This window comes from Electrona antarctica (assembly GCF_951216825.1).
Source record: "Electrona antarctica genome assembly, chromosome: 16".
NCBI classification, from domain to species: Eukaryota; Metazoa; Chordata; class Actinopteri; order Myctophiformes; family Myctophidae; genus Electrona; species Electrona antarctica.
Window position 1 is genome coordinate 25,806,260 of NC_136797.1, and position 15,412 is coordinate 25,821,671.

At 44.4% G+C, this 15,412-nt stretch overlaps 1 protein-coding gene across 1 annotated transcript in view; it reads left to right on the forward strand.

Annotated features, from left to right (window-relative positions):
- Positions 1 to 9,636: 9,636 nt before the first annotated feature.
- LOC306939366 (chondroitin sulfate proteoglycan 4-like) overlaps positions 9,637 to 15,412 on the forward strand; it is a gene marked incomplete at both ends in the record, with an annotated part of 46,837 nt that continues 41,061 nt past the window's right edge. Inside the window, one exon of the mRNA XM_079523953.1 lies at positions 9,637 to 9,679. Coding sequence (XP_079380079.1) covers positions 9,637 to 9,679 — 43 coding nt within the window. The remainder of the gene's footprint in view (positions 9,680 to 15,412) is intronic.

Genomic DNA, 15,412 nt, shown 5'->3' on the forward strand with positions numbered 1-15,412 from the left:
AACTCTGAGTCAGCTACTCGAAGCCCCCCTCTTGAAGCCCCCTGATCCTGTCTGGTGACAATAATGGGGCAGCATTCCAGGTTTTCACTTTGACAGGAAACGTGTGTGTGTGTGTGTGTGTGTGTGTGTGTGTGTGTGTGCGTGCGTGCATGCGTGCGTGCGTGCGTGCGTGCGTGCGTGTTTCCGTGGGGTTGTGTTCAACTGTTTTCAATTTGACGGAGGTTTCAGAAGAAAAACAAGTGCTCTTTTAATCTGACAATATCTCCCCCTGTAGATTTACTTAAAAACAAAGCAACCTTGCAAGTATGCATGAGTACACAGATCAAATCCCGAACGTTCATTTAACTCTGAGACCCATGAGACTCTGGATTTTCCCATGTAAATAAATCCTTCATCCACGACAATAGAAGAGGAAGAGACCAATTAAAATATGTACAGTAGCTTCTATCATTTCATTCAGTATTCTAATTCTATACCTTTCTGTTGACGTCATCCATCTTTCTGCTGAAAAATGATCTGCATTTCTATGAACTAGAACAGTGCCTGTTGGGCACCGGCCTACTCGTGATGTTTTTTTTTGTGGCTTTCGACTTTATTTTATATTTTTTATGGAGTGACAGACAGTAGGCTGACAGGAAATGGGGAGAGAGATGGGGGGGTGACATGCAGTAAAGGCCTTCGGGGATCGGGAGTCGAACCCGCGGCACACTGCCAGACTGGATTACCAGCCAAGTTGCCTGGACCGCTGAGCTGGCACACCCAGTTATGCAATGATTTTTTTTAATGCAGAATTACCAGTATGTGTGTCTGTAATCCTTTTCTGGACATACAGTATGGAGTTCTGTGACGACATGAGTAAATTAAAGTGGTCAGGAGGTGCACGCACATCTCAGGGAATTCGACAACAGGTGCTCGAACTAAATAAATGAACTGGGAAAGAAGGAGGAAGTCTGCACACCGTTTTAAAAGCTGGCATATAGAGTATTTTTTACATTAAGGGCGAGGTCACGCAGCATTGTGATGTCAGAACATCATTGTGATGTAAGAACAGGCCAAAGAAACCCTAAAAAAACCTAATTTGGGTCCTGTCCAGAGCATGGGCAGAAGCTTTTGTGCTGGTTCTGAACAACCGGCTATCAGACGGACTCAACACCGGGCACTGCACTCCCTATGGTGGTGTGGAACGCATGTGTCAAATTTGAAGTCGAACGGGCGAACGGTTTTCGAGCTACGTGGATTACAGATGTACGTACATACTGTACACACATACTAAGACTTGGTGCATTTATAGATAGATGGTCTGCATTTGTATAAACTAAGTCTGCATTTATTGACACGGCCTGCATTTCTATGGTGCCTTTTACTACCCAAAGCGCTTTACGAGGAAACCACGTAAGGCAATAACCTGCTCATCAGGAGCAGTTAGATTTAGGGGTCGGTTGTGTTGGGTTCATTGGGTTGTTCAAGGACGCTTGCAAGTTCCCAGCTGGCTGTTTTAACCCATTAAGACGTGAGGCCGATTCGACAAATGTTTTCTAAATCTCTGAAAAAGAAGTATGCTGCTATTATATATACCAGTGGTCCTCAAACCTTTTCATGTCAACCCCAATGTCAAAATATTTTGTTACAGGGAGGGACCCTCAGAAGCAAAGATATGATTTCACTTTCAAAAGTATATATATATTCAAAGATTTGCACACATTTTCAGGATTTTTCAAAAATAGCAGATTGACAAGCTCATAGCATGGCACGAAGTGACACGCTATATATGTCTTATATGTATATGTACATATATCAGCTACTTTTGAATAGCCAAAGCATAAAATAATGCTTTTTTAGCTCAAATCTAAAATGACACGGATGCTTTCCCTGGTTGACTCCAGAGACACTGCTTCCCTCTGAACACTGCTTCCCTCTGAACATTATGAGACATAACTCTGAATTATGTCTCATAATGACACTTACCATGAAGCAGAAAGCAGTGTGACAGTGAAGGAGAAAGCAGTGTGACAGTGAAGGAGAAAGCAGTGTGTCAGTGAAGGAGAAAGCATTGTGACAGTGAAGGAGAAAGCAGAAAGCAGTGTGACAGTGAAGGAGAAAGCAGTGTGTCAGTGAAGGAGAAAGCATTGTGACAGTGAAGGAGAAAGCAGAAAGCAGTGTGACAGTGAAGGAGAAAGCAGTGTGTCAGTGAAGGAGAAAGCATTGTGACAGTGAAGGAGAAAGCAGAAAGCAGTGTGACAGTGAAGGAGAAAGCAGAAAGCAGTGTGACAGTGAAGGAGAAAAAGCAGTGTGACAGTGAAGCAGAAAGCAGAAAGCAGTGTGACAGTGAAGGAGAAAGCAGAAAGCAGAAAGCAGAAAGCAGTGTGACAGTGAAGGAGAAAGCAGAAAGCAGTGTGACAGTGAAGGAGAAAGCAGAAAGCAGTAGGACAGTGAAGGAGAAAGCAGTGTGACAGTGAAGGAGAAAGCAGAAAGCAGTGTGACAGTGAAGGAGAAAGCAGAAAGCAGTGGGACAGTGAAGGAGAAAGCAGTGTGACAGTGAAGGAGAAAGCAGAAAGCAGTGGGACAGTGAAGGAGAAAGCAGAAAGCAGAAAGCAGTGTGACAGTGAAGGAGAAAAAGCAGTGTGACAGTGAAGCAGAAAGCAGAAAGCAGTGTGACAGTGAAGGAGAAAAAGCAGTGTGACAGTGAAGCAGAAAGCAGTAGGACAGTGAAGGAGAAAGCAGAAAGCAGTGTGACAGTGAAGGAGAAAAAGCAGTGTGACAGTGAAGGAGAAAAAGCAGTGTGACAGTGAAGGAGAAAGCAGTAGGACAGTGAAGGAGAAAGCAGAAAGCAGTGTGACAGTGAAGGAGAAAAAGCAGTGTGACAGTGAAGCAGAAAGCAGAAAGCAGTGTGACAGTGAAGGAGAAAGCAGAAAGCAGAAAGCAGAAAGCAGTGTGACAGTGAAGGAGAAAGCAGAAAGCAGTGTGACAGTGAAGGAGAAAGCAGAAAGCAGTGTGACAGTGAAGGAGAAAGCAGAAAGCAGTGGGACAGTGAAGGAGAAAGCAGAAAGCAGTGTGACAGTGAAGGAGAAAGCAGTGTGACAGTGAAGGAGAAAGCAGAAAGCAGTGGGACAGTGAAGGAGAAAGCAGAAAGCAGTGTGACAGTGAAGGAGAAAGCAGTGTGACAGTGAAGGAGAAAGCAGTGTGACAGTGAAGGAGAAAGCAGAAAGCAGTGTGTCAGTGAAGGAGAAAGCAGTGTGTCAGTGAAGGAGAAAGCAGAAAGCAGTGTGTCAGTGAAGGAGAAAGCAGTGTGTCAGTGAAGGAGAAAGCAGTGTGACAGTGAAGGAGAAAGCAGTGTGACAGTGAAGGAGAAAGCAGTGTGACAGTGAAGGAGAAAGCAGAAAGCAGTGTGACAGTGAAGGAGAAAGCAGAAAGCAGTGTGTCAGTGAAGGAGAAAGCAGTGTGACAGTGAAGGAGAAAGCAGTGTGACAGTGAAGGAGAAAGCAGAAAGCAGTGTGACAGTGAAGGAGAAAGCAGAAAGCAGTGTGTCAGTGAAGGAGAAAGCAGTGTGTCAGTGAAGGAGAAAGCAGAAAGCAGTGTGTCAGTGAAGGAGAAAGCAGTGTGTCAGTGAAGGAGAAAGCAGTGTGACAGTGAAGGAGAAAGCAGTGTGACAGTGAAGGAGAAAGCAGAAAGCAGTGTGACAGTGAAGGAGAAAGCAGTGTGACAGTGAAGGAGAAAGCAGAAAGCAGTGTGACAGTGAAGGAGAAAGCAGTGTGTCAGTGAAGGAGAAAGCAGTGTGTCAGTGAAGGAGAAAGCAGAAAGCAGTGTGACAGTGAAGGAGAAAGCAGTGTGTCAGTGAAGGAGAAAGCAGTGTGACAGTGAAGGAGAAAGCAGAAAGCAGTGTGACAGTGAAGGAGAAAGCAGTGTGTCAGTGAAGGAGAAAGCAGTGTGTCAGTGAAGGAGAAAGCAGAAAGCAGTGTGACAGTGAAGGAGAAAGCAGAAAGCAGTGTGACAGTGAAGGAGAAAGCAGAAAGCAGTGTGACAGTGAAGGAGAAAGCAGAAAGCAGTGTGTCAGTGAAGGAGAAAGCAGTGTGACAGTGGGGCCACTGTCATTCCCGGACAACAGTAGCAGGCATATTGGATATGGGGCCTCATTATGAGTCATGGTGTTGATGACCAGATTATCTCCAGAACTCCAGAAAGAAAAACACAGAGTTGTTTGGAGAATGTTCTTTTCAGAACCAAGTCAACATGAATGTAAATTATCTTGATGAGACAATTTACATTGTGTATAATTATATGCTGTGAATTGCTTCTAAATAGCAATGTACCGCCAACACCATCAACACCAACCATTTAAGATAAGAGACGAATTGACTGCACCGCAAGCCAATGAGGCCAGCATGTGGTATAGTCAATTAAAAAGGGTTCGTTTCAAGTTTATTTGCCAAATGCAGTCACAGAGTGCAGTGTAAACCATTTGTATGTAAAGTCTAAATAAAAAAGGTTTTAAAAAAAAGTTTATATATCTATCTATTAAAATGTCTCTGTACGAGTGGGACAGGCTGACTCTCTTTTTAGTCTTTTTCTCTCTCACAAACACACAAACACAGGGCAGAATGTTTCATATTCCTCATGACTGCATGGTTGCAAATGACCCATAAGGGTCAATTTGGTTCCACTTGTAGGCTACACTCTTCTGCGTTAAAGTACCACTATAAGGATATAAGGACATGACTGTTTGTTGTTGTGTCAGTGTGTTGAACAGGAGGAGATGGAGGGAGGGGTGTTGTCGGGTTCCAGGGTGTTTCTCCTTTCATTTCCTCTTTTCCCTGAAAGCTCCCTCCTCCTCCTCCCTCTCCTCCCTTTCTCTGTCCCTCGTTCCTTTCGTCTTTCCTGAACAGCAGTGTAGAGACCGTTCCCACACATGTAGGACATCCGTCTTAAACATGCACACGCACGCACGCACGCACGCACGCACGCACGCACGCACGCACGCACGCACGCACACACACACACACACACACACACACACACACACACAACACACACACACACACACACACACACACACACACACACACACACACACACACACACAATATAGTACAATATAGTGCATGCACACAAAGAGCACACACACACCTTGCCCCTGTGTGTATACTGACTTAAGAAGTGAGCTGGCTGAGATGTGATACTGGTTGTAAATACATTTGTGGTACAGTGTGGTACCGATATGTTGGTGGGACAGTACTGGACTGCTGGTTGCAAGGATACACTGACAAACTACAATTAATGTGCAACAGTTCCACAACAGTGACAACACAACAAACGTCTCCATTTCAAGGTCACGTGCAGGGACACATACTGTAAGAGACACATTTCTCTTCAATTACTTTACATTTTCACTTGAATTACTTTTAAGCATCGCGCCCCCCCAAAAAATGACAAGAAAACAAAACATAAATGTTTTGAAAATACAGCGTCCCGAGGGGGAAAGGTTCGAAAACGGCCCCTACTCTCTCTAGAATGCACCACTGACCATGCAGGAGAGAACACAAGAGCTCATTTCCTGTTTGTGTCACATTCAAACCCCTCCCCTCCACTTCCTTCCCTGGGGTGCTGCTGTGCACCTGCACCCAAAGGCCAGAAAAACACTTTCAACGGTCTTGACTGGCTGGAGAAAACATCAGCTGCACAAGAACAATACATTCTACGGGACAAAACATGTTTGTTCTTCACGGGTCCTTGACATGATGAATAGAACTCACGGGACACCTTTTGGAATTCCTTTGCATTCTTCGGATTTGATGCAGAATGTTGACATTGTTCATTGACATGAATAACTTGTTTTGGGTATTATTGTTACTTGGAAAGGAATGTGATAGCCACCACAGTTTATAAACAGCTTGTGGCATTCATGGCTGATTGAGCAATTCCTGGGGAAACAGCTATATGCAGCCACCTGCGGTTCATTCTGAAAAATGACCTGAAGTTAGCATAGTTGTGTGCCTCGTCTGTTTTTAATCATGACTTAATGTGGGGCGCCCGCTGAGCCTATAGCGGTCCAGGCGCATGCCACATATATAGGCTTTGGCCTGACAGCGCGTCGCGTGTTCGAGTCCCGTTCATGACGACCTTTGCTGCATGTCTCTCCCCTTCTCTCTCTCCCTCTTTCCTGTCATTCTTCACTTCTATCAATAAAGGCAAAAAGCAAAAAAGAAAAACATAAAAAAAAAGAAAATCATGACTTAATGTGTTACAGTTACAGCACTGATTGATCGGTGTCAACAACCAATGGACTCCAGTTTTCACCTTGCCCATGCAGGCCTTGTGTGTTTTGTGTGTGCGTGCGTTGCGTGCGTGCGTGCGTGCGTGAGTCATTTAGACTCAAGAGAGGAAAAACAAGTACACTGTATTTAACCCTTCGTCTAACAGACCGATCTGTCATTGTGCAAGGTAACGTGAGCTGACTTTGAAGCTTAAACACCCACACACAGAAGAACACACACACACACACACACACGAACACACACACACACACACACACACACACACACACACACACACGCATCACATCTGCAGACAGTGTAGGAGTGGTTTACAGTAAACCACTGCTGATACAGTAGAATTACAGTAGAATATAAACAGCCAACTCTCCCACATGGGTCTCTACCAGTATTGCCAGATTTTGCAAGAGAAACGAGCGGCCAGGTCTACAAAAACAAGCCCCAATACTATAAAGCTATGAGCTGTTATATAAGAAAATGTATATACGATACAGTCTTGTATTGGGGGCCCTGGCACAAAATATTTTCAGATGGATATTCCGCAGACAAATACTAATTTGGAAATGTTTGAAAACATTCGACAACAAGCCTATAAATAAGCAACACTTTAGGAACAAGCCCCAAAAATCACAACCCGCGCAACTATCAATATTTACAGGCAAACAAGCCCAAAGTCACTTACAATAAGCGGTCATGGCAACACTGATCTGTGCACTTGTTTTTTAACACGTAAGCGATTTTCTTGTTTTTCCAAATTCAGCCCAAACTTTGTTTAAATAGCCCTTTTCATGCAGTGATTGCAGTTGTGAACTAGGAGAAGTGGAATTAAATAGAGATAATAACAATGACGAAAGACACAGGTTAAAGTCAAGGCCTAACAGACAATCATCTCTTCCTACTGATCATTTCCACCAATTATAGTGAAACTCTGTCCATCTGTTCTTAAAGTTATCTTGCCAAAACACACAAACATACTTTATCTATAGCCTTTTAAGCATGAAATAAGTCTCAAATCGCAACACAGTCTGTACAAAATTAAGAATATTTTTGCCCTGAAATAAGGTGTCCTCCATTTGGACAAAGTGAAACTAAGAAGATGAGATGTCCTCCATTTGGAGAATGGAAGTATATGCATGTTCTTTATTTCACCATTTACAAAGCCTTGTAAGCAGTGGCGTGCACAGCCATTTAGAGGGGCAGGGGCTCAAGTGAAAAAAAGGGCACCTTGTGCAGCGCGTGGAACCGGCCGGTTGCCTTAATAGTGTGAGATTTATAGATTTTGGGGCCTAAATAATATATTAGAAGCTTTTTATCAATAATTGATCAATGTCACCATGGTCTAGCACCCCCTAGTGTCTATCTGTGCACGCCACTGCTTGTAAGGTTTGTCAGATAAATTAGACCACTGACCCTGCTATACTTGCTCTCTCTGATAGTTTTTCTTGCATTGTTGTCCTCTGAGGAAAAAACAACAAACAAACTAAAATAAAAAAACAGATGTACAGTAGGTCAATGGAATGTCCAAAAAGGATATAGGCTTATGTGCTTGTGTGTTTGCATTTGAAAGTGCTTGTGTGTGTGTGTGTGTGTGTGTGTGTGTGTGTGTGTGTGTGTGTGTGTGCGTGTGCGTGTGCGTGCGTGCGTGCGTGCGTGCGTGTGCGTGTGCGTGTGCGTGTGCGTGTGCGCGTGCGTGTGCGTGTGTGTGTGTGTGTGTGTGCGCCACCCATCCACAGAGGATATCTGGGTGTGTGACATATGGAAGTTAAGGGCATGTCCAGGAAACAGGGGGCCTCTCCGGATCTGTGTCCCCATTTACTATAGAAGCCATCATCGGTTTTCCAAACAGGAGGATAAGAGGAATGATGGAAACCGTGGAAGAGGAGGGTGAATGAGATCTGCTCGTAATTCCGACGGCGCATTATAGTCCGACAACGCAATGCGGCTTCGCGTGCGGTTAGGATTATACTAGGGACAGGGTTAGTATTGGGGCGAGTCGGACCAAGGGGTGCAAAGGGTGGTGGTGTTAGGATTCGATGGGTGGTGGACCACCGTCTATAGGATGGGTGGTGGTGGTGATCAATGTATGAAGACTGAAGAGCATAATTATATTAAACACTTACACATATACTGTGATGGGTTATACGTAGAGGTGTAATATAGTAACTGCATCGAAAAATCTATTTTAATTTCAGGAATCGATGTATATCGAAATGAAAACAGCAACATTGACTAGATTATGTATCGTATCGTTTTGCAATGCAAATAATCGGTATCGAATCGTTTTGCTATGCAAATAATCGATTGTATCAAAATGTGTGCATGGTATTTAGCAAACAACAAACAACAAACAAACAGGAAGGTAGGAGCGCACACCAGTAGTGGGGAGGTGCTGACCGCAGGAGATAACTATGACTGAGAAAGGAGAGAGGCCGCACAGCTCGTAGTCACGATGCCATCAAAAACGTTTCGGCAACAAGTTGCCTTCTTCAGGGAATGTTTTAGCTATTGAAAAATATCAGATCTATAAGCTAGCTCGTAGCGCGCCACCGAGTGGCGCGCTACGAGCTTGTATAGGTCTGCTATTTTTTAAAAATCGAAGAACGACTTACATAGAAACATAGCTTCTGATCTCAGGTCAAAATGGGTTAAAGCGTCACGTCAACGTAATTTCCCCCCTCCCCCTCCCCAAAAAAAAGATACTGTCTACAGCGTAGGACCGTAGGCCTACTTGGAACGATGCAAGTTGCGAAATGCATGCCTCACCCAGTTATTATGTCTATGTGTCCCTTTTATGCCCATATAAGGAGTTCTTTGTCAGGCATGCCCAAATATGGAGTCTATGCAGATGTCATTATGATGTCAGGCAGCTCCATATATGGAGATATAGGGGTGATCGGGTCGAGAGCCCGGGCAGAGGCCTTTTGTGTATCCGTCAGATACACATCTGACGGACTCGACACCGAGCACTGCACTCGCAGAAAGACTTTGGCTGCATATGTGGTGAATTGACCTTAGGCCACAAACTGGCCTTTTGTTCTTGCAGAGAGAGAGAGAGAGAGAGAGAGGGGGGGGGGGGGGGGGGATTCTTTCCTAAGAAGCAAAGCACTGCTCCACTCTTCTCCGGGGAATGATCTATTGAATAGATCATTTGCTCTCGAGTCTCACTCACTGTGTATGAAAGAATAGATTCTATTCTTCATACACATGCAGTGAGAGCAAATCAGACAGACAGACAGACAGACAGACAGACAGACAGACAGACAGACAGACAGACAGACAGACAGACAGACAGACAGACAGACAGACAGACAGACAGACAGACAGACGTGTGGAAACACAAGTTATGATGTTACTGTAATGTAATAGATCAATGGGGAACTTGGTGTTCCTGAGCAGAGGCAAGGTCCTGTTACGTAAGACCGCAGCTTGTTATTACTGGCTGCAAATGTTAATGGCTCTACGTCAGTACATGGTGCTACCAGGGCGGTGGACTCTGCTTTATTATGAGGTACAATAATCAGTGTATAGTCCCTGGAGGAATTAACACAATTTGACCTGAGATCAGATTCTAAAAATGTCTTCTACATCCTGACAGTTTTCTGAAAAAGCTATATATGTTTCTATGTCAGTCGTTCAGCAGACCTACAAGCTTGTAACGCGCCACTCGGTGGCGCACTATGAGCTTGTAGATCTACTATTTTTCAATAGCTAAAGCATAACATAATGTTAACACCAAAAGGGGTTCCCGCCCAAAATGGGTTTTTAACACAATCGTGCAAAGGCAGACTTGTAACACCTCATCGTTCTATATGTCGCCCCTTAACCTCGCGCTGGAATTCACATCAGTAATCTGCATCGCTGCCGGGCAAAGGCAGATACAGCTCTAGATATATAAAGCTGCAGTGATTGCAATGGGATATTTATTTTAATTAGGTTGGATCAGGGGTAGAGCTTGGCCAGATGGTAACTGTCTGCAGCGTTGCCAGTTCAAACCCGGGCTCCCCCAGAGTTGGTGTCAAAGTGTCCTTGAGCAAAACTCTGAGCCCCTAACTGCTCCCGATGAGCAGGTTTGTGCCTTGCATGGTTTCCTCCGCCATCGGTGTACGATTGTGTGTGTGAATGGGTGAATGTAATGCACAATCTATATGTAAAGCGCCTTGGATAAAGGCGCTATATAAATGCACCGTTTCAAAAACCCACCAGGAAAAATCAGAACATTGGATCACTACTCATAAAGACACATAGACTACGGGGCTTCTCAAAGCAAAGCAAAAAAGCAAAGTTCTTTGTTTACCCAAGGTGAATGGACTAAGCTCGAGATGCTTGTTTACAGCCAGACCCTGCTCATAGAACATTTCATGGTAGGGGTTCAATGCCTTGCGTATATTATGCAAAGGCTACATTTATGTAATTTTGTAGACATATAGCACTCTAGTTTATACTCTACTCATATAGTTTCATTGTACTGAATGAAACATGTACTGTCAGAAGATGGATGTTAGGTTCTTAGCTTAATGCTTATGATCCTTGATGACTATTTCTATGATTTGTTGTATTACCATGTGTTGTCTTACTGTAAATCGCTCTGGATTAAGAGTGTTTGTGTCCTAATCTCAATTGTAAATTGTACTACCTGCCTACCTGATTAGTCTGCTTTTGTGATCCTATCTTTTTACATCCATCCATCCATCCATCCATCCATCCATCCATCCCACTCTCCTCTCCTCTCCTCTCCTCTCCTCTCCTCTCCTCTCCTCTCCTCTCCTCTCCTCTCCTCTCCTCTCCTCTCCTCTCCTCTCCTCTCCTCTCCTCTCCTCTCCTCTCCTCTCCTCTCCTGTAAACAAGTGTCTATGACTCAAAGTGACTCACACCACAGACTCTCTTGTGAGTGGGCACACACATGCACGAATGCATGCGCGTGCAACACGCACGCACGCACACACACACACACACACACACACACACACACACACACACACACACACACACACACACACACACACACACACACACACACACACACACACACACACACACACACACACACACAAAGGACGATGGTGTCCCCAAGCAAAGATGGCAGCTGGTCCCGGCATCACATTGCATGCTTTGGAGACAGATCAAATGTCAAAAGCATTCCTTTAAGCACCCAAAGTGAGGTGTTTTTCCTGCTCTTTCTTCTCTTTGAGGATTGGGCAGACACCAGACACACACACACACACACACACACACACACACACACACACACACACACACACACACACACACACACACACACACACACACACACACACACACACACACACACACACACACACACACTCACACACACACACACCTTTGTGGGTGCACAGATCTGAGAAACAGGTTGACAGACTGTTGCTTAACACCACATACAATAGCCAGCAGTGACTGTTTACTTTTGATGGTGCATGGCAGATGGCTGACACTCCCCACACACACACTCACGCGCACACACGCGCGCGCGCACACACACACACACACACACACACACACACACACACACACACACACACACACACACACACACACACACACACACACACACACACACACACACACACACACACACACACACACACACACACACACACACACACACACACACACACACGAATACATAATGCATAATTGTGCATAGGCCCTACACGCGACACGATCACCCTGGCAGTGGGCAGCAACTGCTCTCCCTCTTGTGGTATTTTCTGGTACTGCAGCATTTCAACCAGCACAAGCAGGTTAAAGGACAGTTTCTATCCTTCTATCTTTAACCTTAAAAACATTGATTAGCTCACGGTGCCACATAACCCCAAACTCTGGATATCCACTGACTTTCCCAAAAGTAGTGATAGTAGATTCAAAGATCTGTATGGCACTTCTTCAGTATATTGTTTATGCATTGCTACTGTATAACAGTGGTTCTCAACCTTTTCAGACCGTGACCCCTCAAAATAATCATATTTGAACTGGGGACCCCCCAAAATAATCAAATTTGAACTGGGGACCCCCCAAAATAATCATATTTGAACTGAGGGCAATGTACCCACCCTGACAACTAAGTCCAGTTGTAATTGTAGAAGTTGAGGCATTACATGTTTGTGTCACAGTGTCACTTGCACTGTTATCTGGGGACCCCACAAAATCATATGGGGACCCCCCTGGGGCTCCCAACCCACAGGTTGAGAACCACTGCTGTAGTAGCGTATATAGTAAGTGGAGGGTTTGGTTCTATGTGTGTGGCGAGCGCTCAAATGTGAGCTTCGCTCGGAGCCCCATAATTGCCAAGTCCGCTCCTACGTGTAGGGACCTTCGAACTGTTGTTTTAGCTGCTGCTGGGGTGAAATAGTTCCCGTTCCTCCATCTCTCTTCCTGGTCTGAACTGTTTGTTTTTTATTCCCAGCCAGGTGCTTCCTGTTCCTAATCGCATGTGTTTCATAACTATACAGGCCTGGATGTGGTGCACTCTAAACTGACAGAAACCTGTATGTGTGTCCATGGAATGGTATTTCTATTTCCTAAACAGGCCTGGAATTCCAGCATCTTGGGGGCAAGGTCGCTTGGCCTTAAGTGTGGTCAATTGTTGATGGTGCAAAGGCCAAATGCTAGGAAGCTGCTGCTGCTGCTTCTTCTTCTTCTTCTTCTTCTTCTTCTTCTTCTTCTTCTTCTTCTCCTTCTCCTTCTTCCTCCTCTTCTTGCTAATTAGGGTTAGGGGTCAAACTTTGGACAGTTGACCTCAATTATTTAAACTCCTTGGCTTTCGCACTTTCTACTCTTGCATCCTTACCATCCTCACTGTCCTCCCTCTTATTCACAAACACATCCATTTTCGTCAGTCCTTGTTTACTATTTTGAAAAACATTTTTTAAGAGTTCAAATAGCCGACCTACAAGCTCACAATGTGTTGGTGTAGATCGTAGTTGGACAATTTTAATATTATGTTTTTCAAAAGTTTAGGATAAGGGGTTTGTTTAGCACTGACGAAAATAGGGCCCATTCTGTCTTACTCTTGCAGACTTTCATTTTTCTCTCCTCTCCAGTGCATACCCCCACCTTTCCAGACCCCCCCCGTCATTCGTCAACACCGCCTTGCACGTGGTCGGCCCCGCCTGGGTGGTGAACTTGACCAGGGTGTCGTATAGGAAAGGGAGGAGAGTCTAGGATGCTTGGAGCGTTGACCAGAGTGTCATATAGGAAAGGGAGGAGAGTCTAGGATGCTTAGAGCATTGACCAGAGTGTCGTATAGGGAAGGGAGGGACGGACATTCTGTGTTGGTCTAAGTGAGTGGGATCGGGCCGTGGGTGGATCATATCCTGAAGGTTAGGGGTCCCATGTCCTTGATTGCCTTGTAGCAGACATGCAGTGTTTATTTTGAACGCAAATGTTGATTTAGTTTAATCATAGTCTTTTGTACAATTCCCCAGTGTTCATTTAAGAGTTAAATTAACGTGCACACACACACACACACACACACACACACACGCACACACACACACACACACACACACACACACACACACACACACACACACACACACACACACACACACACACACACACACACACACACACACACACACACACACACACACACACACACACACACACACACACACACACACACACACAATTTATGTACGCCTATTCTAGCAATTTGTTTAAATATATCACCTCTGCGATTCTATACAGTATTTCTCATGTACACATTTTACATTTTAAACATACAGTATTCCTGGGATATAACCAGTTGAAATGGCCTATATGTAGGCCTAAGTCAATTTGGGGGTCTCTCGCTCTCTCTAGGTCTGTAGACGAGCCCTCCATCGATTCCAGTCATCATACATCTGGCCAGAAGTTCCAGAATGTGAGATTAAAAAGCTTGAAAATGCCATTGTTAGCCTGGCCTGAAAATCCAGGCTGTGTCAGGCTACTAGCCTGAATTTTCATTTCTGTAGCCTGAGGATACAGATTTGTAGGCTATTTGTACTTCTTGCAGTCGTCCAGCAGATGGGGCAGTTTGTCTGATTAGGATATCCATAGCCGACTATCAGATGTCCAGCCCCGTCTACACCTGACCCCGCCCCATTCCCCGTGCTGCAGCCAAGGGGTGGAGCCTCTTGTCGCACGCACGCTCGCACGCACCCACGCACACACACACAGGTAAATTGTAGGCTGTAGTCTGGAGTCGAACTAGAATGCCTGTGTGTGTGTGTGCGTGTGTGTGAGCGGTGAAATGATTATTAGAGCGAGTGCTGCACAGTGAGTGAAGACAACAAGAATGTAGCATTCAGAAACATTCACATGTCGCTCTGCAGTGGAATGAATTAGACACCATTAGCTCTTACAGATGGGGAGTTCTCTGCTTGTTCACAGAAAAAGACATTTTGTGACCAAATTGCTGTTGGTCTGTCTACTCTGCACAGGACAAGTATATGCAGGTAAAGATACTCCTTCACTCCTGTCAGGACTGCAGGCCAGGCCACACACACTTATAGGCCTATATATGTGCATGGTTCTCAATTCAACATTTTCATGCCATGATGGAAAGTATTTGACAAGATTTTTGTTGTTAAAAAAAGTATTTTAGAGTGGTTATGACTGATTATTATTGAATATATTAACTACTTGGAAACACCCTGAACCCTCTTCGAGGACCTCTATGGGTCCCCAGACCCCACTTTGAAAACAACGGGTGTATAAGTACTACAAAGTACATGCATAGATACTCTATAGTATCTATAAAATATAGTGTACATACACTATTTTCATAAATGGAAAGGCAAATGTCTCTATAGTCTACTCTGTATGTTGCAGTTGAAAAGCATGTGTCTCTCTTCTCTCTTTTGTCTTTTCACCACTATGGCCATGCTTTCATTAGTATTGAATTGAGTAGTATTTATTGATATAATGTTACAGCAAGTAAATGAAAAGGTCTAGCCTTTTTTTAATAGTAATTTTGCCACAGACAGTGGTGGAAAAAGTAATTTATTTTTTACTTAAGTAAAAGTACCAAATGCCAATACTGCAATGTTAGCTCTGTTCCATAGCCTTCTACTGCTTCTACGATTCTAGGGCAGAATCGTAGAAGCAGTAGAAGGCTATGGACCAGAGCTACTGCAATGTATACT